The sequence below is a fragment of the Myxocyprinus asiaticus genome, chromosome 24 (assembly GCF_019703515.2).
Source record: "Myxocyprinus asiaticus isolate MX2 ecotype Aquarium Trade chromosome 24, UBuf_Myxa_2, whole genome shotgun sequence".
NCBI lineage: Eukaryota > Metazoa > Chordata > Actinopteri > Cypriniformes > Catostomidae > Myxocyprinus > Myxocyprinus asiaticus.
The window spans coordinates 18,995,815-19,022,291 of record NC_059367.1 but is presented as its reverse complement, the minus strand read 5'-3'; the positions used below and the strand labels follow the sequence as shown (position 1 = coordinate 19,022,291).

General features: G+C 43.0%; 1 protein-coding gene across 8 annotated transcripts in view; it reads right to left on the bottom strand.

Moving 5' to 3' along the window:
- Nucleotides 1-26,477, bottom strand: part of dnmt3ba (DNA (cytosine-5-)-methyltransferase 3 beta, duplicate a) — a 103,553-nt gene that overhangs the window by 11,563 nt on the left and 65,513 nt on the right. For 4 of the 8 annotated variants that reach the window (XM_051654142.1, XM_051654143.1, XM_051654144.1 and 1 more), the window contains exons 3-18: nt 26,251-26,396; nt 25,788-25,989; nt 17,291-19,065; nt 17,017-17,140; nt 14,917-14,985; nt 14,541-14,590; nt 9,452-9,583; nt 6,362-6,442; nt 5,956-6,105; nt 5,720-5,827; nt 5,372-5,501; nt 3,778-3,894; nt 3,586-3,630; nt 3,391-3,470; nt 3,177-3,289; nt 2,645-2,828 (exon numbers count right to left, since the gene is read on the bottom strand). In XM_051654142.1, the coding sequence (XP_051510102.1) occupies nt 2,645-2,828; nt 3,177-3,289; nt 3,391-3,470; nt 3,586-3,630; nt 3,778-3,894; nt 5,372-5,501; nt 5,720-5,827; nt 5,956-6,105; nt 6,362-6,442; nt 9,452-9,583; nt 14,541-14,590; nt 14,917-14,985; nt 17,017-17,140; nt 17,291-19,065; nt 25,788-25,989; nt 26,251-26,396 (3,506 nt within the window). The remainder of the gene's footprint in view (nt 1-2,644; nt 2,829-3,176; nt 3,290-3,390; nt 3,471-3,585; nt 3,631-3,777; nt 3,895-5,371; nt 5,502-5,719; nt 5,828-5,955; nt 6,106-6,361; nt 6,443-9,451; nt 9,584-14,540; nt 14,591-14,916; nt 14,986-17,016; nt 17,141-17,290; nt 19,066-25,787; nt 25,990-26,250; nt 26,397-26,477) is intronic. The other 4 variants (XM_051654147.1, XM_051654146.1, XM_051654148.1 and 1 more) reach the window with 4 other exon arrangements.

Sequence of the window (26,477 nt, the reverse complement as noted above, 5' to 3'; positions counted from 1 at the left end):
GAGTGGAAGATGGCTTTAAACACCCATGGGGGCACTTTGAATATTTGGTCAAGCCTTTCAGATTGGTCAACGCCCCCGCCGTCTTCCAGGGGCTCATGAATGATGTGCTCAGAGACATGGTTGATGTTTTGTGTTTGTTTATCTTGATGATATTCTGATCTTCTCCTGGAATATCCAAGACCGTGTTCAACATGTCAGGCAGGTGCTTCAGCAACTGCTAGAGAATAGGCTGTTCGTCAAGGCGGAGAAGTGCGCTTTACATGCAGTTGGTTCTGTTCCTGGGGTTCATCGTTTCGTCCGAGGGAGTGCACATGGATCCTGCCAAGGTCAGAGCCATCACTGATTGGCCAACCCCAGATTCTTGCAAGGCTTTGCAAATGTTTCTGGGGTTTGCTTATTTCTATCATAGGTTTATTCGAAATTACAGCCTACTCACCGCTCCTCTGACGGATCTCGCCTCCACCCGCACTGATTTTTGTTGGTCCCTGTGGGCCGAGAATTAATGAAGCAGTTTCTACCGTGCCTATCCTAATAACTCTCGACCCTGCATGTCAGCTTGTGGTGGAGGTGGATGCGTTGGAGGTTGGTGTCAGAGTGGTCCTGTCGCAGCACTCTTCCTCGGATGGAAAGATGTATCTGTGTGCCTTTTTTTCGCATCGCTTAACATCAGTAGAACTGAACTACGACGTTGGTAACAGAGAATTGCTGGCTGTCCGGCTGACTTTGGGTGAGTGGCGTCATTGGTTACAGGGTTTGGGGGTACCTTTCGTGGTCTGGACTGGTCATAAGAACCTAGAGTACATTCGTAGTGCCAAACGTATTAACTCTAGACAGGCTCGCTGGGCACTATTTTTTACCCGATTTAATTTCATCCTCTCGTATTGCCCAGGCTCTAAATACATCAAGCCCGACTCATTGTCTCATTTACGAGGTCAAGACCTCTACCATCCCACCAGCTACCACTCTACCCGCCACTCAAATGGTGGGCATGGTATCCTGGGAGGTGGAGGCTAAAGTCTATGCTGCGATACGAAAAACCGCATCCCCCACTACGTGCCCAGCGGGTCGGTTGCTTGTTCTGCGATCACTTCAGACACCTGTCCTACAGTGGGTTCACTCATCCAACATCCCTTGTCATCCAGGGGCGACTTGCACCTAGACACTTATTAGACAGCGATTCTGGTGGCCATTGCTAGTGCAGGACATTTGCTGGTTCGTAGCCGTTTGCATGACTAATAAGACCTCCTATACCTCATAAGGACTGGTGCACGTGTTAAGAGGTCGACGGACTGGCACCAGTCTAAGCCCCCAGTTTACGTGTGCGGTCAGAAGATTTGGTTGTCCTCTAAGGACATTCCGCTCCGACTCCCTTCATGTAAGCTGGGTCCCAAGATTATTGGGCCGTTTCCAATCTCCAAGGTCATTAGTGCATCACTGGTCCGTCTTAAGTTACATCCTTACCTCAAACGCATTCACCCTGTTTTTCATGTCTCCAAATTTAAATCAGTTTTACATTCCAATTTACCACCCACCACACCCGTCCCAACTCCTACGCGTCTAATTGTGGGCCCTCCAGCATTTACAGTCAGGAGACTGATCGACATCAGGCGGAGGGTTCCAGTACTTGGTTGACTGGGAAGGCTATGGGCCTGAGGAGAGATGTTGGGTCCCGGCTCAGGACATCCTGGACCATGCCCTCATATACCAGTTCCACCTCCGGCAAGGTAATTCTGCTGGGTACGCAAGGAGGCATCCCTGGGAAGGGGGCGGGGGTACTGTCATGGTTCCAGTGAGTTCGTCGGTTTGTTCTGTTTGTTTTGTTATTTTTCTCCCTTATGTGTCTCAGGCGCTGCTGGCATGCATGATCGGTGTTTCCATGGGAAATGCTATCAGCACCTGGTTATCTGCTGATTCACTGCCTAATTTATCCCTTCGTTGTGTCAGTATCTTTTCTAGATTGTTGTTTGGTGTGAAGTAACTTACTTCACTCTCTCTGCCTAGTTGGTCCTGTCTCGTGTATCTTTTTTGGTTGCCCGTCTCTGCCCATGTGTCAGGAGTGTGGTTATCTTCCAGTCTGCTGTGCGCTTATTCTCTGCACCCACAACTCTTCAATGGAGAATTCCTCACAGATCTGCTCCTGACTACCACAATACAAACACTCACCTACGAACACACTCTTCATGGAGGATTCCTCACGGATCTGCTCACTGTGCGGCCACAGCATGCATGCATCAACGAACACCTATCTCCTGCTTACTGAAGCCGGTGCCGGGTTCTCCACTCTTCGCAAGCCCAGTTGAAGTTACAATTTATTGTTAATAAATCCTTTGAACTGTTCCTCTGCTCTTGGGTCTCTTTGTCTCACTTTCTGGCATAATACATGTATTTAGCAAAAGTAAGATGTAATATGCACTCTTTACAAAACAATCCTTGAACTGAAGAGGGACAAGAAATCCCAAGTCAGTGTTTTTTTGTCTTAACTGCATCTATACCATCAAAATTTACAAATTAGTTTAGTTTTACAGTCCTCTTTGAGTTCAAAACACCATTCTGCTCTTAAAGTTTCAAAATATGAATTGCATCAGTTGAATATCTAATAGGAGGAGGACAAGATGGTATGGTAGATGAAACACTGGACACTCACAAATTCAAAAGCACTGTTATTGGCAAAAAACTCCTGGACACGAACGCTCCAGTCAGGCCTGAGCTTGAGCACACCATATCTCTTAGAGGGCAGGCAGACGTAACAGCTCCATGGGTCTACCTCCTTTAGCTTATCAAATGTCCCTGGTCCCACTAACATATTCAAACAGTCTTTACAGAAACACCTGAACAGAATAAAAGAAGGAAAAGACAGTGAGACAATCTGCATTGATGGTTAAGATGGCACTAAAGGGATAGTTCACCCTCATGGCATACATTTTCTGTGGAACACAACAGACAATGTTAGGTAGAATGTTAGCCTCAGTCACCATTCACTTCCATTGCATCTTTCTTCCATACAGTGAAAGTGAATGGTGACTGAGACTAACATTCTGCCTGACATCTCCTTTTGTATGCTACAAAAAAAGGTAATTAAGGTTTGGGACAACATGTTGTTGAGTAAATGACAACATTTTTATTTTTGGGTGAAGTAACCCTTTAAGTACAAAAGTGAGAAAGTGTGTAGTACAAACCTGCAGCAGCTTTTATTTCCACAGAGAATGACCTCCAGCCCAGCACAGCACACAGTGCAGTATGACTGATAGCCATCTTCATCGTATCTGTACAGGGTCTCTGTAAAGTTCTCCTACATGCATACAAATACACAATCACACATCCAAAATTATGCTCTGGTTAACTAATACCAATTGTAATTCAGCACTAAAGGAACAAACATACAACTTATACCTTGCACTTAAAACAAAGGCTTCCCTCAAAGAGAGGATGGAAAATTTCAATGTCGGCACTTCCACAGGACAGACAGAAATCTGAGGAAACAGCCATAACCACAGACAGCATGTACAGTTATAATTGTAGGAGTTAAATATAGCTTTATTAATTAACTCAAATGTTGAATTTAAATAAATAAATCAAATGACTCACCTTTAATGTTTTTGCCTTTAACCGAGACTTCATGGACCATTTGCTCTGAAAGAAATAGGACAAAACATATTTTGTGTATGTTTTCACACAAAAACTATACCGAAACTAACATTAGTTCCTGCATAATCGGCTAATATGAAATAGAATATATGAGATAAAATGAAAAGAACATCACTGCTCGATTTCGCTTACCTCTGGTATATTCCTGAGTGGGCTGTCTGTTCTTGTGGACATACTTCCTTTTGGCTGGTGGCTGAAAATCAGACACAGAGGAATCCGATGACTCCGCTTTATTACTAGATGAGCTGTCTGTGAAATGTAAAAACAAAAGTTGCATTCAATTCTGATCAAACAGTGCAGATGAAGCCAAGGAATATCTGAAAATGTCAACATTTGGTTAATTCTTCAATTTTGAAAGAACTAAAGAGAAACACAAATTGTTTTTTCAATTACAAAATAACACAAGCTGCTTGAATAGGACATCTTAAACCAATGGGCATTTTGCCTATTTGAGTACTTGACAGATACAGAATATCACATGTCAAATCATCAGTTGGGTAAGTTACTTAAAAATAGTAATCCACTACAAATGACTAATTATTTCTCTAAAATTGTAATCAGACTACTTTACTAATGACTTTATTGAAGAAGTAATTACATTACCAATTACTTTACATTTAAGTTAAAACACTTTTCTGCTCAACAAATTCAAATTAATGTCTATATTTCTTCCTTGTCCATTTTTCCACACAAGTCACACTGAGCACCTCACATTTCTCCTTCACAATGACTCGTTATGGGGCAATAATTCATGTATTCTACATAAATAATATATTAGAAATAAGCATAACCATATTATGTACTTAAAAGTAATTAAATTAATTTAAAGTCAGTAACTGTGACCTGGGTAGCTCAGCGAGTAAAGACGCTGACTACCACCCCTGGAATTGTGAGTTCGAATCAAGGACATTCTGAGTGACTCCAGCCAGGTCTCCTATAATGTGGTTCGTTCTCGGTGGGGCGCGTGGTGAGTTGTGCATGGATGCCGCAGTGGATGATGTGAAGCCTCCACACACATCATTTTTCCGTGGTAACGCGCTCAACAAGCCACGTGATAAGATGCGCGGGTTGATGGTCTCAGACGCGGATTGACGCGAGTCACTACGCCACCACAAGGACTTACAGCACATTGGGAATTGGGCATTCCAAATTGGGGAGAAAAAAAAGTCAGTAACTGCAATCTGATAACAAAAATTTAAAATGTAATTCATTACATTACTTTTTTGACTAAAAGTAATTAGATAACAGTAACTATTTACTTTGTAATTGGATAACACCCAACACTGCATATCATTGGCTATTGTGTCGTTTCTAAGAGGACATGTCTAATTACAAATTTTAAAAAAATGTGTCTCAAGACACACTGTCCCACTGAGTTGCGCTCCATCTATCTGTTTTAAAAGGGAGAACGCATCCTGTGTGAACACCCGCTAATCTTTGATGTGTGCTCAGTGTTGTTGCTGCACCTGACTGAATGTCACAGTGTACAATGTTGACGCAAAATAACGTCTGTCAGAACCCAAGCACCCAAAACAACAAACACCCAAATTAAAAATGGGGCCCTTTTCTGCACATTTGCATTTAGTTATCACTGGACTTCAAATGGTGAGAAATGTTTTGAAGTTTTAATTTTTGTGTTTCATGATCAATCATTGCTGTCATTTTCGAGTACTCATGCCAGTCCCACTCGGGTACATCTGTCAATCCCTAACCTTATTATACATACCTACAGGAGGCATAAAGCCATCAGGACCTGTGGGCTTGAAACCTCCAAATGCCCAGTCCAGCATGGCTTTCATATTTTCAGTGCTTTTCCCAGAGCTGGAGAAAGTCTTCCCACAGCGTTCTCCTGCCAACTACACACAAACATAACACAATACAGTGTAATTAAACAGAAATAAATTAATGCCTAAGACTGCACTATGAATGATTTGAGCTAAAGTTAGATTTGATGTCATGAATGCATGCAGCATATTCAAGAACCTTTGAGGATAAGAACTAAACTATTGTATCAATGTTCAAATAAGTGTTCAAAACTCACAAGCACCATTAAATAAATATCTTGCTACTGTACCTCGAGGACTTGGTAAATAGCATCTTTGTAGGTAGGCAGACCTTCAAAGGATTTACTACAGAAGCACTTTGCAAATGCAGCAAAAGGCATTAGCCCCTCTGTATGAATCTACAATCAACAAGAGAGATGTGCTTTAGGAAATGTGCTCTGAGAAATACTGAATGCTTGAATGAGGAAAAATATTTCTCAGACTCAGGAGAAAGAGAGAGAGGGACAGAAACAGAAAAAGTCATTACCTCTGAAAACATGCCATCTCCAAACCACTCCACACGCCTCATAGACACGGGAACTGTTCTGCCCTTCCATGCCACCACCAGCCCAGGCCACCAAGAGAAGCCCTTCACTTTCCCCCACACCAGCTCTCCTTTGGAAAAACCCTTATTATCCTGCAAAGGGAAATGGAGTCAGAAAATGCAACAATACTACCGTCCACTGAGAAATTACAGTAGAAGGATAAATTAGTTCATACTTCAATAATGAGGAATTTTAGAGGTGAGCATAACTAGTTACAAAACGAATAAACTAAACATTATATTCACTTCCATGACTTTTTAAGATTATAATACATTTCCATGACATTTCCAGAAAAGGAAATCACAATTCCAAAATTCCCTGATATTTCCCACATTTTCCACAGTTTACCTGGTATGTCATGTCTCTCTTCCCAGGTTTGGGGCTTGCCGTCGAAACACTGGATCCAGACGAATGAGCTTCGTTCTTCATCTAAAATTTGACAGAAACAAAAACTTATAAAGGAAGTGTAAATAACAATCTTATTTGTGTAAACTTTTTTGAGGAAAACACAAAGACACAACACCCAGATTCAATAGCCACTTTTCCACCATCAGGCCAGTGTGAGCCAGGGCTATCAACTGGTCAGGAAGGGACCAATAGTCTCAGACCTCGAGCTGTGAGAGCAAATCATCGTCGGGCCAGTAGCCCTGCAGAGTTGCCCTACACACCGCCCTTAATACGCTGCCCAAAAGCCAACATCACGCACCCTGCCCATTCCACAAGCAAGAGGGTATCAGACCCTGGATACTAGCTTGCCCTCGAAATGAATACGGATTTGTACTGTGCATGCAATTTTTTATTTTTTTTTCCCGAACCTGTACTGATCTGTTGAAGCTGGTTGCTAGATATGAAAAATTGGTAGGTATTTTGGTGCTGAAACCTCTGACCTGAATCAGCTAAACTCCGCCAAAGGCCAATGACTGTTGGCCCTGAGGAAGCCCAGAGAAAGCACAATGAAGCTCCGGACGTGTCAGTGGGAACGCAACTGGCCTTGGCAGGCACTAGCGCCAGTGAAACGCGGCTACTGTGGCATAATGACAGCCTTGGTCACCATTCTCTTTCAATGCATGGAAAAAAGATGAAAGTGAATGTTGTGTGAGACTAACATACTGCCTGACATCTCTTTTTGCAATCAATCTAAGCAAGAAAGTCCTACCAGTTATGTCCAAATTTTCTTTCTTTTTTATTTTCTCCCCTTTTTTTCTCCAATTTGGAATGCCCAATTCCCAATGCGCTCTAAGTCCTCGTGGTGGCGTAGTGGCTCGTCTCAATCTGAGTGTTGGAGAATGACTCTCAATTGCCTCCGCATCCGAGACCGTCAATCTGTGCATCTTATCACATGGCTTGTTGAGTGCGTTACCGCGGAGACATAGCGTGTGTGGAGGCTTCACTTTATTCTCTGCGGCAACCACACAAAACTCACAACGTGCCCCACCGAGAACGAACCACACTATAGCGACCATGAGGTTACCCCATGTGACTCTACCCTCCCTAGCAACCAGGCCAATTTGGTTGCTTAGGAGACCTGGCTGGAGTCACTCAGCACGCCCTGGATTCCAACTCGTGACTCCAGGGGTGGTAGTCAGTGTCTTTACTCGCTGAGCAACACACATTTTGTTATTATTTTATGATTTATGAAATTGAATTATAAAAATGTGTAATGATTATTGCCCAGGTTAACACTTCAGATATGCATTTGTATGCATTCAGTAATTTGTTGCATTTGTGATTTAGTTTAATTATAAACAATACCTTCTTAAAAATATATATTTATTTGCAGTTTATTTATTGGCATTTTCTCCAAAACTGTCTATTTTCTGCCACAGTTTCACTGTCAATTTCCTGAATGCATATTGTCAATGTAAATTTCCTGCACACAAAAGCCATGTGCTTTGTAAACCCTATTTATAAGTAAAAAATATTGTTAGTAGTATCATACACATTGTTGGCCTACTGTTGCACTGCACTTAGGCAAATGAGAAAACAGTTGGCACTTCGTAATGTTGAATGAGTGCTTAAATACGTTTTCTGCATTTGTGAATGTTACAGAAAACATAAACATAACTTTAGCTTACCTAGTCATTACAAATCATGTGAAACTACATTGAATCTGGTGTTTTTATGAAATAGGGGCTATAATTTATTATCCTGTATACTGTATTTCCACTTACATTCATCTCCGCAAATTCCATGGGATGGTGCTCAACAGAGATGGTGCAAGTGTTTTCTGCCTGAGCCAATACTTTTTTGTAACAAACTTTACAGACTGGGTAACCATCAACACTGATGGTGCCTCGTGGGTCTTTAACATACCCAAAGTAATCCTAGACAGCGGACTTCAACCGTTTTGTTGGCGGAAATAAAGGTTCAGGCTCTGACATGTCTGTATGATACGCTCATGCTGCACTTCTGATGTGCTCATGATGCGCTGCACTCGTGACACCTGCATGTTACCTTTGAAATTGAGTGACAGTCGAATGTAACATGAGGAAGGCGCAATTTAAAGATTTATTTTATCTCACCAAGTTTATTTGATGTTGTGTTTCTTAATTAAACTGATTTGGATTTTAGAAAAGTTCTGAAAAAATCTGTATTTATATTTATGTAATACCGTCAATGAGAAGATTTCAACGGTATGATAACTGTCTGTTTTAAAACCGAGGTATACAGTGAAGCCTTGAAACCATTACATCCCTAGTTTAAACTCTTGTTTTAGCGCAGCGGTTGACTGACAGGTGAGGGGTGGAACTTTGCTGCCAGTGTTCATCTGACTGCCCACCAGATTCTGCCTCCCTGCTACCAGATTGGCCCTTATCCCCAAAGCCCATCCCTACACCTATCCCTAAACATAAGGATACTAGGGAGTCAACATTCGGCACTACACCGGGACGCATACAGAACGGATTTTGTTTACACTTCAAATGCGATGTGGTCACATGCATTTTTTACCACATTCATATGTGGTTTTTGTGATCCGATCGCAACTTTTTAGACCCCGTTTAGACCTGTATTTGGCACTGACCACATGTGATCAAGACACATCTTAATACCAGGTGGAAACGGGGTCATTGGCACCAGTAAGAAGACTTTTCTTATGAAAGTTAGTGTATCAGTGTACCATGCATGGCACTTTGCATAATGAACATACAGTACATAGGCTATAAAAACCATCCATGCACCATAGAAAAGCAGACGTTAATAAGGTTAGGCATGAAATAACAGAAAGAAAACAGACAAAGACTCATATCTACAGAAGAATTCAAAAGGTAGAATCAAAGCGGGAAAGGAAACCACAGGACACATTCATGAAGCTGCATCCATCACTTATGAAAACAGACCAACAGAGATAGCATGAATGGGACAAAGCTAGGAGACTGTCCCTCTACACCTGCGATCAGCAAGACAGAGCATTTGATCTCCTCCTGGGCAGGTACATACCGCCTCGTGCTTGCTGTCCTTGTCTAGGTTCACTGGTTTGCTCCAGGTGCCTGCACCGGCCTGAAAGACGGTGCGTGCCTGTGGTTTCTGCCGTAAGCTGCTCTCCCAACCGTATATTCCCCTAACAGAGCCCTAAAGACCCACACACACAAATACACACATACATGCACACACATGCATATATGCTCAAACATTACACACATACGCTGTCACTAAGGTCACATGACTCCTACAGTGAAGTAATAAGGTCCCAAAGTACAGATATAGAGAATGAAAGAAGATTAATCAAAAGAGGTTAGTGAGATGATATTGTTGGTTTATTTGTGCCAATGTTTTTTTGGCTGCAAAGAAATGACCTAATCAGTTTTGGAGCAAGACTGTGTTGTGTTGTCATTTCCAAGGGCCCATATTCAATTTGAAATAGGAATCTAACAGCTAAAAAGCCGTTTCCCTATCTGTCACTCAACAGACGTTGTGTCGATGTAGTGACACTAGGGGTCACTCTTAGGAGCCCCAAACACCTCTGCTTTTTGAAAAAAAGCTGGTATGCAACCACTCATTCAGATTTTCTCTTCAGAGCCGAGGGGTTCTTTTCATTGAAGCTGAATTCATCCACGAGTTCATTCACCTCATCTGCTGGATTTTACGGTGCATTTCAGCGGCTTCTCCCCCTCTGCACCCGTGAAGTGCAGAGAACGCCCCTGGGCGCTTCGGCAGAATAACAAAAGAGTATATTCTAAAAAAAGAGAGAGTACATTTTCATTCTAAAAGAGCTGCACACACGGAATGTCTTTTTAAAGATGGCTTTTCGTTTGTGTGTTATTCCTGGTTGCGGTCGTTATCTCTCCGCTTCTGACGGCCACAATCGCTGTCTTACGTGTCTGAGCGCTGCCCATGCGGAGACATCGTTCGTGGATGGGTCTTGTCCTCATTGCGAGAACATGACCATGGCAACGTTGTGGTCGCGGCTTGCATTCGTAAGAAAGCAAGCCACCCCAGCGGCTCCCCGCCTCGGTCCTTCTACCTACAGGTATGAGGCCATGCCGGATAGCACTGGGGGCGATTTGGGGACATCAATGGGACCACCTCCGCCGGGTATCCCCCCACGGACCTCCCATTACCCAGCACGCTCGCTTGCCCCAGTCCGGCGCTCGGACGAGTCCGCCGGCTTGTCTCAGGGTGAGTTCGACCTCTTGTTTGGAGCCCGGGAAGACGATGAGTTATCGAGCGCAGCATCGGAGAGCGGGCTCGTCCAGTCAGACGCAGAGGCTTTGAATGGGCTTCCTCCTTTGGGAATGGTCACCCAGTCCCAGGCCGATGTGGAAATGACGGACACGCTTTCCCGGGCGGCCACGAGCGTCAGACTAGAGTGGAACCCTCCACTCTCCCCTGAACCCTCACGGCTCGACGATTGGTCCCTGGGCTCGGGACGCTGCCCACGGCCACGCCCCCGTTCCTTTCTTTCCGGAAGTGCATGAGGAGCTGACAAGATCATGGGAGGCACCTTTTACTGCCCGATCCCGGTCTTTCAGCTCCCCCGCTCTCACTACCCTCGATGGTGGAGCGGCCAGGTGGCAGGGGTATTAGGTGATCCCCCAGGTGGATAAGGCGCTCGCGGTGCACTTGTGTCCGCAGAGCTCTGCCACATGGCGTGGGCACCCGAAGCACCCGTCCAGGGCCTGTAGGTTTACGTCATCCCAGACAGCTAGGGCCTACGGTGCTGCTGGACAAGCTGCCTCCGTCCTGCATGCCATGGCTCTCCTGCAAGTACTCCCTGCCACGAGGCCCCACCCGCCGGTATGTCCGACGTGATCATTCCCTTGGTCCCCCTCACCTGGAGTTGGGCGCGTGGCTCACGCTTTCCAACCCATCGCGACGGCTGACCCGGACCGTCCGACTCAGCTACGCAATTCAGTTCGCCAGGCACCCGCCCAGGTTCAGCGGCGTCCGCTTCACCTCGGTGAAGGGCGAGAATGCCACTACCTTGCGTGCGGAGATTGCTACCCTTCTGCGCAAGGGCGCGATAGAGCCTGTCCCTCCAGCCGAGATGAAGAAAGGGTTCTACAGCCCTTATACCGAAGAAAGGCGGTGGGTTGTGCCCAATCCTGGACCTGCGAATACTGAAAGGACTGTTGTACTTACTGGTACAACAGACGCCTCCAAGACGGGCTGGGGCGCCATATGCAACAGGAACACAGACGCCGGCTCCTGGACTGGCCCGCAGCTGCGTTGGCACATCAACGGCCTAGAGTTGTTGGCAGTACTGCTCGCCCTGCGGAGGTTCTGGCTGTTGATCCAGGGCAAGCACGTGTTGGTCCGGACAGACAACACAGACCCTGTGCAAGGTCAGGGAGGACGAGGAGCAGATCGTCCTAGTAGCACCCTACTGGCCCACCCAGAGGTGGTTCTCGGATCTCACACTCCTCGCGACAGCCCCCCCCCCCGGCAAATTCCCCTGAGGAAGGACTTTCTTTCTCAGGAACAGGGCACCATCTGGCACCCACGACCAGACCTCTGGAATCTCCACGTCTGGCCCTTGGACGGGACGTGGAAGACCTAAGTGGCCTACCACCCGCGGTGGTAGACATGATCACTCAGGCTAGGACTCCCTCTACGAGGTGCCTGTATTCCTTGAAGTGGCGTCTGTTCGCTAAGTGGTGTTCTTCCCGATGCAAAGACTCCCAGAGATGCGCAGTCGGATAGGTGCTTTCCTTCCTGCAGGAGAGGCTGGAGGGGCGGCTGTCCCCCTCCACCTTGAAGGTGTATGCAGCCGCTATTTCGGCTCATCACGATGCAGTAGATGGTATGTACTTGAGGAAGCACGACTTGATCATCAGGTTCCTGAGAGGCGCTAGGAGGTTGAATCCCTTGTCCCCTCGTGGGACCTCTCTGTAGTCCTTCAGGGTCTACGGGGACTCCCTTTGAGTCAGCTGAGCTTAAGGCACTCTCTTTGAAGACTGCCCTCCTGACTGCGCTCACTTCCATCAAGAGGGTAGGGGACCTGCAGGTGTTCTGTCAGCGAATCGTGACTGGAGTTCGGTCCGGGTTACTCTCACGTGATCCTGAGACCCCAACCGGGCTATGTGCCCAAGGTTCCCATGACCCCTTTTAGGGATCAGATGGTGAACCTGCAAGCGCTGCCCCAGGAGGAGGCAGACCCAGCCTTGGCGTTGCTGTGTCCGGTGTGAGCTTTACGCATCTATTTGGATCGCACATAGAGCTTTAGAAGCTCCGAGCAGCTCTTTGTCCGCTTTGGTGGACAACGGAAAGGAAGCGCTGTCTCCAAACAGAGGATCGCCCACTGGGTCATTGACGCCATCGCAATGGCATATCAGGCTCAGGATGTGCCACCCCCTGCGGGGTTACGAGCCCACTCTACCAGGAGTGCGGCGGCCTCATGGGCCCTGGCCTGTGGCGCCTCTTTGGCAGACATCTGCAGAGCAGCGGGCTGGGCAGCACCCAACACCTTTGCGAGGTTCTACAATCTCCGGGTTGAGCCGGCCGGGTTTACCGTTTGCGCATAGCGTCTTTCCCTTCCCTTGAGGTGAAGACGTGCGCTCTTGACTCCCAGTCATGTTCACAGACTGTGATCCCTGGATGACATTCCTCCTTAGCCCTCTGGCAGTTGAGTTTGCAGAGAAACTCGCTGCCGGCCCAGTACATGCGCTAATGAGACCCTGTACTGAGGTAGGTGCTCCACATGTGCTGGTTCCCCGAAGGCGACCCCAAGTGATATCTTCCGCAAATTCGTTTCCCTGTCGGTAAACTGCATCTTCCTTGGGCAGAGGCCCCTCTGCCCCCAGTCGCCATGCTTTGTAGAAACTCCTCCCCCTTCGGGTAGGACCTACCATGGGACCTCTCCACGTGACATACTTCCGACAAGACTCGGTAAGACCATGTGACGTATTCCACTCAAAATACCCCCCCTCTTTTTGGGCGGGGTGTGGTCTCCGCGGTGTCTTCTCCTTGGGAGGGACACCCCCCGACGTAGACACTTATGGCTCCCAGTCGGTTAACAAATTCCACTCTTTTTGGGGAGAAAAGAGAGGAAAACAGGCCTCGGCTGGGCTAGCCTGTCCCTATTGTTGGGCAGTCGACTTGTTCCTGAAGGACCGTTCGACGCTCATAAGAGCGTTGGGGGAGGTTACGTGACGGCCTGGTGCGCTGGCTACGAGGCACACAGCGGACTGCCCGTCTTGCACTGCCAGTTCACGTAACACAGTTCAGCTATTTGTGGCGTTTTGTATAGGGACCCCTAGTGTCACTACATCGACACAACGTCGAGTAAGTGACAGATAAGGAATGTCATGGTTACTTTCGTAAACCTCAGTTCCCTGATGGAGGGAAGGAGACATTGTGTCCCTCTTGCCACAATGCTAAACTACCCGCTGAAATGGCCGGGACCTGGTCTCGGCTCCTCAGCACAAAACCTGAATGAGTGGTTGCATACCAGCTCCTTTTATACCCATATGTCCGGGGGAGTGGCATGAAAATTCCACTTGCCGATTCCCACTGGCATTTTTTCAAAAAAGCAGAGGTGTTTGGGGCTCCCAAGAGTGACCCCTAGTGTCACTACATCGACACAACGTCTCATTCCCTCCATCAGGGAACGGAGGTTATGAAAGTAACCATAACATTTTCCTTAGGGTTCAAAAGCTGAAATGGCTGATTTGATCAGCAAAATGTTCTAAAGACACTTGGGGGTGAATTCACTTAACAGCTGCACCACTTTTACGAACAGTGCTGCAACGTGTATTTAAATTACGTCATTGCCATTTTCAGCGCAAACACGTCTCATTTCAATGCAAATTATGCTGATAATAGATCGATATTACAGATTGCATTGTATTTTAAAAACTTATTGCTACTTCATTAAAATAAGATGCAGTTGTAATTCATAATCTGATGATAGATGGAGAACAGCATCAAAACTGGGCATATATCCAGATGCATACAATCAGTGGATGAAATTCATTCTTAGTGAATTCCTCCCTCATGAATTAGTTATTTGGCTAAAAAAACAAAAAAACAAATCTAAAAACAGTTAATTGTTGTTTCTCAGCCACAGCAGTTTTCTTGCTAATATTACCTCCTGAAATTTGTTACTAGTCCAGATACCATCATCGTCTGCTCCATTTTCTGCAGGAAAACAACACAATTAAAAGAGGTAAATTGAAAGTGCCAAGTATAAATTGATCTAATGTGGGCCATGTTAATCTCAATAAAGATCAGTATCTACTAGCAACAATCAACATTAATTGCCATGGATCAACTTTCTTTAAGCTTAAGGGTGAAGCTGAATCAAAGAGAGAGAGAGAGAGAGAGAGAGAGAGAGAGAGAGAGAGAGAGAGAGGGACTTAAGACCCACAAACATTTGCCACCAGTAGAAGCGACTGAGATTGTAAAGCATTATTTGTTAGCTGCCCTAGATTCACTTAAACTGGTCTGAAGCATTTTATTCACACCTCGCTGACTGGTGATCTTCTCCAGTCGCACCACACATGGCTTCACTGTGACTGAGTGTTGAACCGTCTCTGGAAAACAACACATTGTTTCCATGAATCTAACCTCTTCTGTTAATCCAACGGGATTCACTTGATTTTCAAATGTAACTGCACTATATCAAAAGTAATATTAAATTTACATTTACTGTATATAGGGTCAGTGAACAGTGTGTGAGTGATCCATGGGCATGGCATCTTAAGGCTGGGGTATTCTTTGTTTTTCCATGTGACCTTAAGTCTTGAGTCAAATGTCAAGCTTTTCAAAGTATACTCTATTGACTGTGAGCCCATTCGGAAATGTTTGACACATGTACACTACAAACGTTTTGCAAACGAGGCACAAAGATGCATCCAAAAAACACAAAAACTAGTTACAAAAACGAGGCTTTACACGGACAGTCCCTGCAAACTGTGCTAAAAGTGGCACATGGAAAACAGAGAAGAATACCATTAGCATTAAAGAGAGCCAGTCCACATTAATAACACAAACCTTACATGGAAAACTGTGGTTCTATCAATGTAACTTCAGCTTACAATGCTCATCCAGATCCTACTAACTGACATGCAACATCTGAGACAGTAGCTGGGTTTCCATCCACATATTTTAATGAGCATTTTGGGATATCGCATAAAAAAATGCAACTAAAATCTCCAAAATGCGCATAAAAAACGTATACGCTCGGTTGAGGTAGATACATTTTTTATTCGATAAGAAGAAATGTGCATAAACTATGGTGGAAACACATTTACCAAATAAACTCCTATAATTTTTTTTAGGAATACAAGATGCGTATCAAAAAAGTCATGTGACTGAATAATTCATTCATAACTGGACTAACCAGAGGACCAATTCATCACATCTGAAATGTTGCTCTGGTCATCCTGAAATAAATGTGTCGTGAAAATCCAAGCCTTCAAAAAGTTTGCAGAGCAAATAAGTTGAATACAAACTGTGCTGAAGAACAGGTTTATTGACACTTTTGAAAATTATATTATAGATCCGCAAAGACATAAGGAAGGAGGAATGCACAAACATAGTGCTCCAAAAACTGTGTGATGGGCTGTCACTCCCAGGCCATGAGTATTTTATTATTAAAAGAGTCACAGTGGCTACAATTTCTCCGGAAGTGACAATTTAGTTTTTTTTTTGGAATGGAATGGAAACAGCTTTATTTGTACATTGTTTTTGTGATATTATAGCTTTTCACCTATATATTCAATTCACAATTTGGATGGAAACATAGCTAGTGACACTGGACCAATCATACATAAAAGTGAGCCCTGAAACTCAAAGCACAGACAATTTTGAATCTCAAAAGGCAAGGGCTCAAACATAAAACAACAGACAGAAAAGTTCATTTTAAATCCAAACAAAATTAAACTTTTATGGAACGCATCCATGATTTATTATTAGGCTGCATGCCAGTTATTTACACTATAGTTTTCTCTGCTGTCTTGCTACCATTGCCAGAGCACTGGACCTGAAACTGAACTGAAATTATATGAAAATGTTTTAACATTTCAGAGCCCTTTTCAATTCCAGGGCACCTTTTTAACAAATATGACTAAGAATACAGAAAAATATCATTTATCTCTCTGATACTCACTAACACATATTACCTTCAGTGTCAACATGTTGTTATTTAAACAGCTGTTCTGCTGTCTGTTTCATTGCACTCCATGGATTGACTAATTAAACCATACTTATGCAATAGACTCAAGGCCAATTCACACAACATATCATGCCATTACATGATATATCAAGCTACTACACTATTTTCTTCCATTATTCCATTCCATACCGACATCATACCAGCTACACTGTAGTGACAGGATATATTTTTCATTAAAAGAGTAAAATCTGTATGCCAGATGGGTTGTATTTTGCATGCATTTTTAGCTTTCGTTCAGTTATTCAAAGTTTTCAGTTGCTGACAAAAATTCATGTCGTGCTAGTGTGAATAGATTTGGTGCAAATCTTCACCAGCGATCGTAGTTGACAATTCACACAGCTTTGTCACGTTGCTTACGGTGTGAATAGGCTTGTATAGGTTAACTAACCCGATCTGGCTTTTTTCATTCTCCCATTTCTGTGGCGTTGTGCCTTGACTTCAGTGTGCTCCAAAGAGGAGTCACTTTCGGTTGAACTGTCATCCCAATGGCCAGCATCACCATTTTCGATAGCCTGTGTGGGATAATTTCAAAACCATTTCAAACACATGAATAAAATTCATTATAGGTACGAGTATAAACTTCAAAGCATTAGTGCCTGCTAAAGACAGCTGTAAACAAGTACAGATACAGTAGCTATATGATACTGTTGTGTACTATATACCTGAGCAAAAATCTTCTCTGCTCCAAGAGATGGACACGGCAAAGCCAAAAGACTGAGAACAAGTCTCCTGAAGATGGATACTGGTGCAAAAGTCTTAAGGGCAATACTCCAGTATCGCTCCAGGGAAAGGGTTGAAGATGTATCTAGGAGCCCTTCATCAAACCCCTCTTCCATTTTCAGCTCCTTATCCTCTACAAGCTGGTACTCCAAGAATTCATCGGTGAGCTTAGCAGAATCTTCAGAATTGGCACAAAGGCCAAACTGTACGGCAAGTTCAACTATACTCTTTCCCATAATCTTTAACCTTCCTGCTGGACTGAGCAGCTGTGACATGCTCCTCAGGATTCCATCGCTTAGAGGTAGACAGCTAGCAATGCTAGTAGTAAGTGTTTTGTACAATGATAAACTCTCATCCTGAAAAACATTGAGGGAGTCTGCTAGTTCCTCTTCTTGGGCAGAGATGAAGTCTTCAACTGCCCCACCCAGACTAAGCTCAGTAGCCGGAAGGCAGAATGTTGAGTTCTCCAAGATGGCTGGGTCTCGTTCTTTTAGGTAACGTATGACCGCATGAGGGCGAAGAAAGCTGGAGGCAAAAGATCGCAGAAGCCCACTTGCTTCTCGAAGAATCTGCACAAGATCAGCACGAGCAGAACCTTTGCAATGTTGCAGCCGTTGTCCGAAGGCACGTAATGGTCCAAGGGTATGGTCCAGGTACATCAAGGTGACCCTGATTTTAGGGTTCTCCAACTGGGTGCAAATATGCTTAGCTTTATCATTGTTCTCATCACAGGAACTGAAGTATGACATCAAATCTGTCCATATTCCAAGCATCCTTTGAAGAAGCAAACAAAAATCTTCACAGCTGATTGAGAGTGGAGGGCTGGAGACTTTTAGTCCATCAATTCCTGCAAACAGCATCTTGAGTTTGTCGTTACTGGTGGAACAAGTTGAGTAGTGTCCATAGATGTTTACAATAAGTTCCTGAACCTCACTAAAGTGACCCATTAAGCCAGCATTGAAGGCAGAGTCTGGTAAGCAGTAAAGTCCTCCAAGATCAATCACCTTTGGGTTGAGCTCCCTAATCTGCACGGCAACACTCTCTGAGGTCTGGTCCTGGTCATCAATGTAGAACGCAACCATGTTGCTAGCAGGAAGCTCAAACTTTTGCAGGACGTTGAGTAAACATACAGTTACAGAACAATCTGAGTCTTCGGCAAATGCTTGAAAGACATCAAGGATACGGATGGAATACTTAGCTAACTTTTCATCAAAGAAACCCACAAGTACCACATGGCAGGTCCTTTCTCCACTCTCTACATCAAGTGGCACATCCCCACACACGTAAACACAGTATGGGTTCAGCTTACAAGCCGAAACAATGTCGTTTGGGTACTTTAGTCCAAGGATATATCTTGCAGTATGTTGGGAGACCTTGCTGATCCTTGAGGGTAAACTGGATAGGCAATGAGTTTGGATGAAGAGCAGCATGATTTCACTACAAGAAATCATGAGTCTTGAGTCTTCAACCTGCTTTCTCTCAGATGAATTTAATGCTCCCATTTCATGCTTCATATGCTTTTTAGTCTGCTGGTGTCGTTTCACATCAAAAAAACCTGCGTTCAGCATGATGTTGGTGTCACACAAAGTACAGTAAGCAAAATTGTCCCCAAGATCGCTGGCCCCTATCCATTTTGTGATTTTTTGCCATTTAGGGTCATAAGTCACAACTCGCATCTTCCCATTCAATTCCATGTCAGGCTCGTCTCTTACGCTGCCTGTATAAAATTAAAAACAACCATGGACAATAAAATAAAATATTTGTAACGATATAAATTATTGTCGACAAAAATTTCCGTTGTCGAATAGTCGTTTGATCTCATTTAACGTAACGAGATCACATTAAACTCTAATGATACGCGAGAGCAGCACTGCACTTCACGCCTGACTGAGGAGAGGAAGAATTACACAGCTCAGAGTCCAGATGCACTCTAACCTTTCCAAACAGCTTCAGGTGATGTAGATCGCAAAGTATGAGGGAATTATAATGTAAAAATACAAAATAAGTAAATACAGAAGCACTCTCGTTGTGGAATAAGTGGAGCTGGAGCTGCCGCTCCGCTGAAGCAACACTTGCTTGTCAAGCTTCTTTAAAGGAAACACCCCGACGTTACATCTTAAATGCAGTTCTTTTTAATGCGTTACAGCTTTATTAAAGTTCAAATAATATAGAAGCAGATCTTGTAAATAACTACAAACTCCGAAAATGGCATTTCTCTGTGAGGTCAGCGCCTCTTCTATGAGTTGTGTAAATGTCCCGATCTAAGGGGGAGAGATTGAAACTGCAACCGGCTGAGGCACACTCTGTTGCGGGGACGCTCATCCCTTGAGCACGCACGCTTAATGCAGCTAGATCATAACGTGATGGCTCACGAATTATTGAATCATAATATATGTCACTGTGCATTTCTTATTGTGAAGAAAACTGGCAATAAGCAGCTTTAATAAGAGGAGAGAGTTTGTTTTTTGTGAGTTAAAGCTGGATTGAAGTGAACAGAAAAATGAGAGAGGGTAGTCTTCGCCCCATTATACACTGCAACAAAATACGTTTTTGATTTGTTTTTGTTTTGGCTTGTTTTCTAATATAAATATCTAAAACGCCTTTAAAACAACTTACATTTTCTTTAGCAGCTATACTGCAGAAGAAAAAAATTTATCTGAGAATGTTGAATATAATATTAAAAATACAAATATATTAAAATATCTAAAAATCCTATAAAAAAAGATGCATTCATCTGAGAAGCAGCATATAAGATATTTAGACTTGCCTTTAGAAAACAGATCTTGAATATAAGTATATTTTGTCTTTACTGCACTTGCAGAAGTATAAACAAGTGAAAAAATACACTTATATACAAAATACACTTATATTTAAGATACATTCTCTTAAGGCATGTCTAAATATCTTATATGTTGCTTCTCAAGTAAATGTATCTTGTTTTAAGGATTTTTAGACCATTTTGGAAAACAAGACAAAAACACTTGATAAAAATAGCAATTTTTGCAGTGAATTTCTTTACTGAATGTACTGAATTATTTTTCCCTTTAATTCAGTGAATGTCATTTAGAGGTATTTTTAAAAGATGATTTTGTCCTCTTTATTGTTAGTAAGCACATTTAATACAACCTTTTAAGTCGGGGCACAAGCTGAATAATCGGTTAAGAGCTAATGATTAATCGTTGCAATAATCATTCTAATAATTGTTAGATTAATCGATTATCAAAATAATTGTTAGTTGCAGCCCAAGTACTAATTAAATACATAGAAAATCTAATTTGTATTCAAAATTCTATAGCATATTGCTATGATGTAAATCAGGGGTCTTTAACCTTTTTCAGACCCCTTGGTGGATAGAGAAACAGAGCAGGGACCCCCTGTTACATATTGTACAAAATTGAGTGTTGTGTTTTATGCCTATAATAACATGTATGGTACTATATTAATTTATGTACATACATTATGATGTTTGCATTGCAAACTACATTGCAATTAGAATAACCATTTGGTGATGTACAGCAGGGTTCTGCAATCTTTTTGACATGCAGAATGAAACATCTTTTATAAGGTTACTGATATGGCTGAAGACTTCATCTCATGTGAGTGGTCGAGTTTATTTGTTTCAAAATCACTGTTAATTTCTTAAGGAGTAACACTTTGTAATGAGGAAACTCTGTAATGAGTTCACCTTTAACTATGATGATTTGAGAGTCACTGTCTTGTGTGTTTGGAATGTAGCCTATGCTAGATTAATAATCTCAAAGGTATCTATTTATTTACACCAGGTAAGCTATTGTTCTGAAAGTAAAAAGCAACTAACAATACAAGAAACTGTAGCCTGTCATCTGTTCATCAACAAAGAGTAACAAACGCAAACCAGATGCGTTTATTTGCTTGGCCCCTTTACTGCAGCACTGTTAAAACTAATCTGCTTCGCTGGGCCACCTGCTTTGTACTATTTTTGGGAGTAGCATACACCCCCCTAAAGCGGCAGATACACTGGAAGTGGTGATTACTGCTTTTGGAAAAGGCCATGAGGCATCAGTGTATTACTCCCTGCTAATTCAGAGTCTGAGGGATGGAGCTTCAACTTCTCTCAAGAGATTATGGGAAAAAGATTTAAACTTGGTATTGGAGGAGGGAGTGTGGGCTAGGATTCTAAAAAACGTCAAGTCTACACCTAGAGATGCAAGGGTGCATGTGATGAGGAGGAGGGCGGGGCCGTGAGACCGCACGGCCAGCCCCACCCTCCTCATCACAGTGCATCTTATGCAATTTAAGATTTTACATCGATTCTACTGGACCTCCTCTAGATTGTATAGGCTTGGTCTTAAAGACACACCCACCTGCTGGGGATGCCAGTCAGAAGATGGGGACACAACCAATGTTTTTTGGTGGTGTGTTAAGATCCAAGATTTTTGGTTGAGGGTTCAGAGTTTTATGTGTGACGTATTGGACACTCAAATTTCATTTTGCCCCAGACTCTGTATATTAGGCGATGGGGCGGTCATTAATATAGGGGATAAATATATAAAAAATTGGGTCCTAGCCAGTGTTATGATTGGCAGGCAGGTCATCCTTAGGGGATGGAGGTCGGCTGGAGCACCCTCATTTCGGAAGTGGTGCATGGAGATGGGCAGGGTGGCAGCATTCGAACAAATGTCATATAGAAGGCAGGGAAACTTGGAATTGTTTAATGGAAAATGGGGCAGCTATATTTGGAGGGCTCTCGGGGAGGGGAAGTGGAGAGAGATGTGTAGTTTTAAATGTGTGTTGATTTTTATTTTTATATATATTTTTTATTCTCAAGTTGGACCACAGGGATGTTTGTTGGGGGTCGGGGTGGGGTTGGGGATTAGGAGGGCGAAAGGGAATTATGGGGGAAGTTAATTCGGTGTATATATGTTTGCTTTTCTGTTTCATGCGTCTGAATCAATAAAAGTGTTAATCAGAAGAAGAAAAAAACGAATCCGCTTTGCGCTATCAGCAGCTCGTGATGAGCAGTGGTCACACAAATGGTTTGACTGCGCTGCATGCTTCCGTTGACTAGCACAGTTTTGTCACACTTTAATAATGTTTGGCTTTCCATTCAGTTCATAACTAAATAAAACAGGATGCACGAACATGAGGAAGGATTACTGCAAGATGAAGATTTGACATGCAGGTGCGAGGGACGTCAACATGTAGAGACTTTTAACTACATGAAATGCACACTCCTCTCTTTCGCTATAACTTTGATTAATGCGTGCCAATGGTGGATCAAAAAATAATTTGCAGACCCTCTGCGGTGTCAACGTGGACCCCCGGTTGAAGACCCTTGATGTAAATGCTACTGAGAACAATAAAATTTCATGTTGTTAAAGGTCTAGCTCACTCAAAATAAAACTTCTGTCATCAATTACTAACCCTCATGTTATACCAAACCTGTATGACTTTTCCTTTCGCAGAAAGTAAAAAAGTTAGCCTCAGTCACTAATCACTTTCATAGCATCTTTTTTTCATTCAGTAGAAGCAACCCTCTACTGACAAGTTGTAGAAAGAATCGCCATTGGCTAGTACATTTTAATTTTTACACACCAGACTTCTGACAGCATGTAAGAGTAATGCTACTGAAAAACATACATAGTTAAATGTAATGCAAATGTAGCTATGGCGTATCATGGCTCAATTAAAGCAATGGTGACACCGTGATCCACGACAACTAAGAACTCCCTGCAGTCAAATAATTTACATTTCCTTACAGTGCTGGCTCTTGAGACACAGCATGCAGTGAAAGGATCTTTGTGCTCTACACAACTCAATCACTGGCACAAGTGTAATCTGAATATTTACTAGCCAGTGGCTAATAACATAAATGTTTAGTCGCATTGCACAAATACAGGTGCATCTCAATAAATTAGAATGTCGTGGAAAAGTTCATTTATTTCAGTAATTCAACTCAAATTGTGAAACTCGTGTATTAAATAAATTCAATGCACACAGACTGAAGTAGTTTAAGTCTTTGGTTCTTTTAATTGTGATGATTTTGGCTCACATTTAACAAAAACCCACCAATTCACTATCTCAACAAATTAGAATATGGTGACATGCCAATCAGCTAATCAACTCAAAACACCTGCAAAGGTTTCCTGAGCCTTCAAAATGGTCTCTCAGTTTGGTTCACTAGGCTACACAATCATGGGGAAGACTGCTGATCTGACAGTTGTCCAGAAGACAATCATTGACACCCTTCACAAGGAGGGTAAGCCACAAACATTCATTGCCAAAGAAGCTGGCAAAAAGTGTGGAAGAAAAAGATGCACAACCAACCGAGATTGTCAAGCAAAATCGATTCAAGAATTTGGGTGAACTTCACAAGGAATGGACTGAGGCTGGGGTCAAGGCATCAAGAGCCACCACACACAGACATGTCAAGGAATTTGGCTATAGTTGTCATATTCCTCTTGTTAAGCCACTCCTGAACCACAGACAACGTCAGAGGCATCTTACCTGGGCTAAGGAGAAGAAGAACTGGACTGTTGCCCAGTGGTCCAAAGTCCTCTTTTCAGATGAGAGCAAGTTTTGTATTTCATTTGGAAACCAAGGTCCTAGAGTCTGGAGGAAGGGTGGAGAAGCTCATAGCCCAAGTTGCTTGAAGTCCAGTGTTAAGTTTCCACAGTCTGTGATGATTTGGGGTGCAATGTCATCTGCTGGTGTTGGTCCATTGTGTTTTTTGAAAACCAAAGTCACTGCACCCGTTTACCAAGACATTTTGGAGCACTTCATGCTTCCTTCTGCTGACCAGCTTTTTAAAGATGCTGATTTCATTTTCCAGCAGGATTTGGCACCTGCCCACACTGCCAAAAGCACCAAAAGTTGGTTAAATGACCATGGTGTTGGTGTGCTTGACTGGCCAGCAAACTCACCAGACCTGAACCCCATAGAGAATCTATGGGGTATTGTCAAGAGGAAAATGAGAAACAAGAGACCAAAAAATGCAGATGAACTGAAGGCCACTGTCAAAGAAACCTGGGCTTCATACCACCTCAGCAGTGCCACAAACTGATCACCCCCATGCCACGCCGAATTGAGGCAGTAATTAAAGCAAAAGGAGCCCCTACCAAGTATTGAGTACATATACAGTAAATGAACATACTTTCCAGAAGGCCAACAATTCACTAAAAATGTTTTTTTTATTGGTCTTATGATGTATTCTAATTTGTTGAGATAGTGAATTGGTGGGTTTTTGTTAAATGTGAGCCAAAATCATCACAATTAAAATAACCAAAGACTTAAACTACTTCAGTCTGTGTGCATTGAATTTATTTAATACACAAGTTTCACAATTTGAGTTGAATTACTGAAATAAATGAACTTTTCCATGACATTCTAATTTATTGAGATGCACCTGTATTGGTCGTATATGCAAGTCAACTATTCCCAATACAGAGGGCTGAAAAGTGAATGGTGACTGAGGCTAGCAGTGAACTCATCCTTTTTTTTTTTTTTTGCCAGAAAGCTGCATAAAACATGAAAGCAGCACTCACGATTACATGCACTGTGTAAATTGCGTACTCTTTACTCCTGTATACATGCAGGTCAGTAAACAGCTCTCTCTGAAGGAAACTGATTATAACTTAACTTCCCCACTACTCTGGAGTGAAAAACAAACATGCCGTCTGAGGATGACTTCTCCATTTTTTTTCCTCTGTTGTTTTGCTTTATTTCAAAATGTCCCACAGTTGCTGCTGGTTTTGATTCCTTAACTTTCCACTGCAACTCACCTTGACAGGTCTAGTACCTTCCAAGGTGGGTCGCCATGGAAAGTTAAGTTGAGTAGTGGAGTAGTGGTGAAGTAGTGGGGTTTCCCTCTTACGGCATACTCCGGGATTCCCACAGCGCACTTGAGAGCACAAGTACCTTCCGAGGCGGGTCACGATGGAAAGATAAGTAGAGTAGTGTGGTTTCCCTCTAATGGCATACTCCGGGATTCTGCCGACGCACTTGAGTGCACAAGTACCTGAGCACTCTTTAAAACCTATAGAAATGCCATTTATGTGTTTGTATGGCCACATAAGCCGTGTTCTCTGTTAGAAACCTAGGTGTTCTTGCCTTAAGTGCCATAAGGAAAACAGAATACATAACAAAGTGCCACTTTCTGCAAAAACCCTGGAATAAGCCGTTTTCTTAAGTGCATGTAAACAGGGTCAGTTTGTCTAACATCTCCTTTTGTGTTCTACAGTAGAAAGTCATACAGATTTCAAACAACATAAAGATGAGTAAATGATGACAGAATATCATTTTTGAGTGAACTATCACTTTAAGGCATGAATCTAATAAAACAGAACCAAAATTTGACATATAGGTAATACATGAAGGCACAAATCTGTAGAACAATGACAGTTCCTCTTCTGAAATAAACCCAATTTTCTTTTATAAAACTAAACAAGAATGCAGGCTTACCAGAATCATGCAGACTTTTCCAGGATTTCGGAGACCTAAAGACTTCGTTGTCTACTAGTACAATATCCTGACCATCACGGGCTTCAACTGGGTTGTACAGTCTCTCATGCCCCTCATTGGCAAGAAAAAATTTCTTGAACCACTTTAGAAAGGTAAAAGTGGATCTAAACTTTCCTTTGTGAAGCTCGTCCACAGGAACTGACTGAAAGAGGCATTAAAAATTTAAATAATGAGTTTTCTTGTTCTCAAACTGGTTTCCAAAATACTCCAGCTGCATTGATTTAGCCTGCTATGTCAAACCACAGATTACAAGCAATGCAAATCAACCTATCAATGACATGGATTTCGACACATTAAGCTCAGCTGGGATGGGAGAAAATATTTTAACACTGAAAAAAATGACGTCAACTTTGAAAAACACACTAAATGCATGATTAATAGGATAGAATATGGTAAATCTGACCTTCGTCACCCCTGTTTTCCGGAAGGCTGTCTGCAAAAGACTGTAGTTCTGCAGGAAATCAGACTCCTCTTGGGACTGAAACTTCACTTTGCTCATGTCGATGGTCCCTGGGAAGAGCCAGTCCATGAGCTGGCAATAACATGCTCCTGGAAAATAAGACATAATCACAGGTCATTTAGATTAAAACCACTGACTTCCATTTATACCTCAAATGTAAACAATAACTG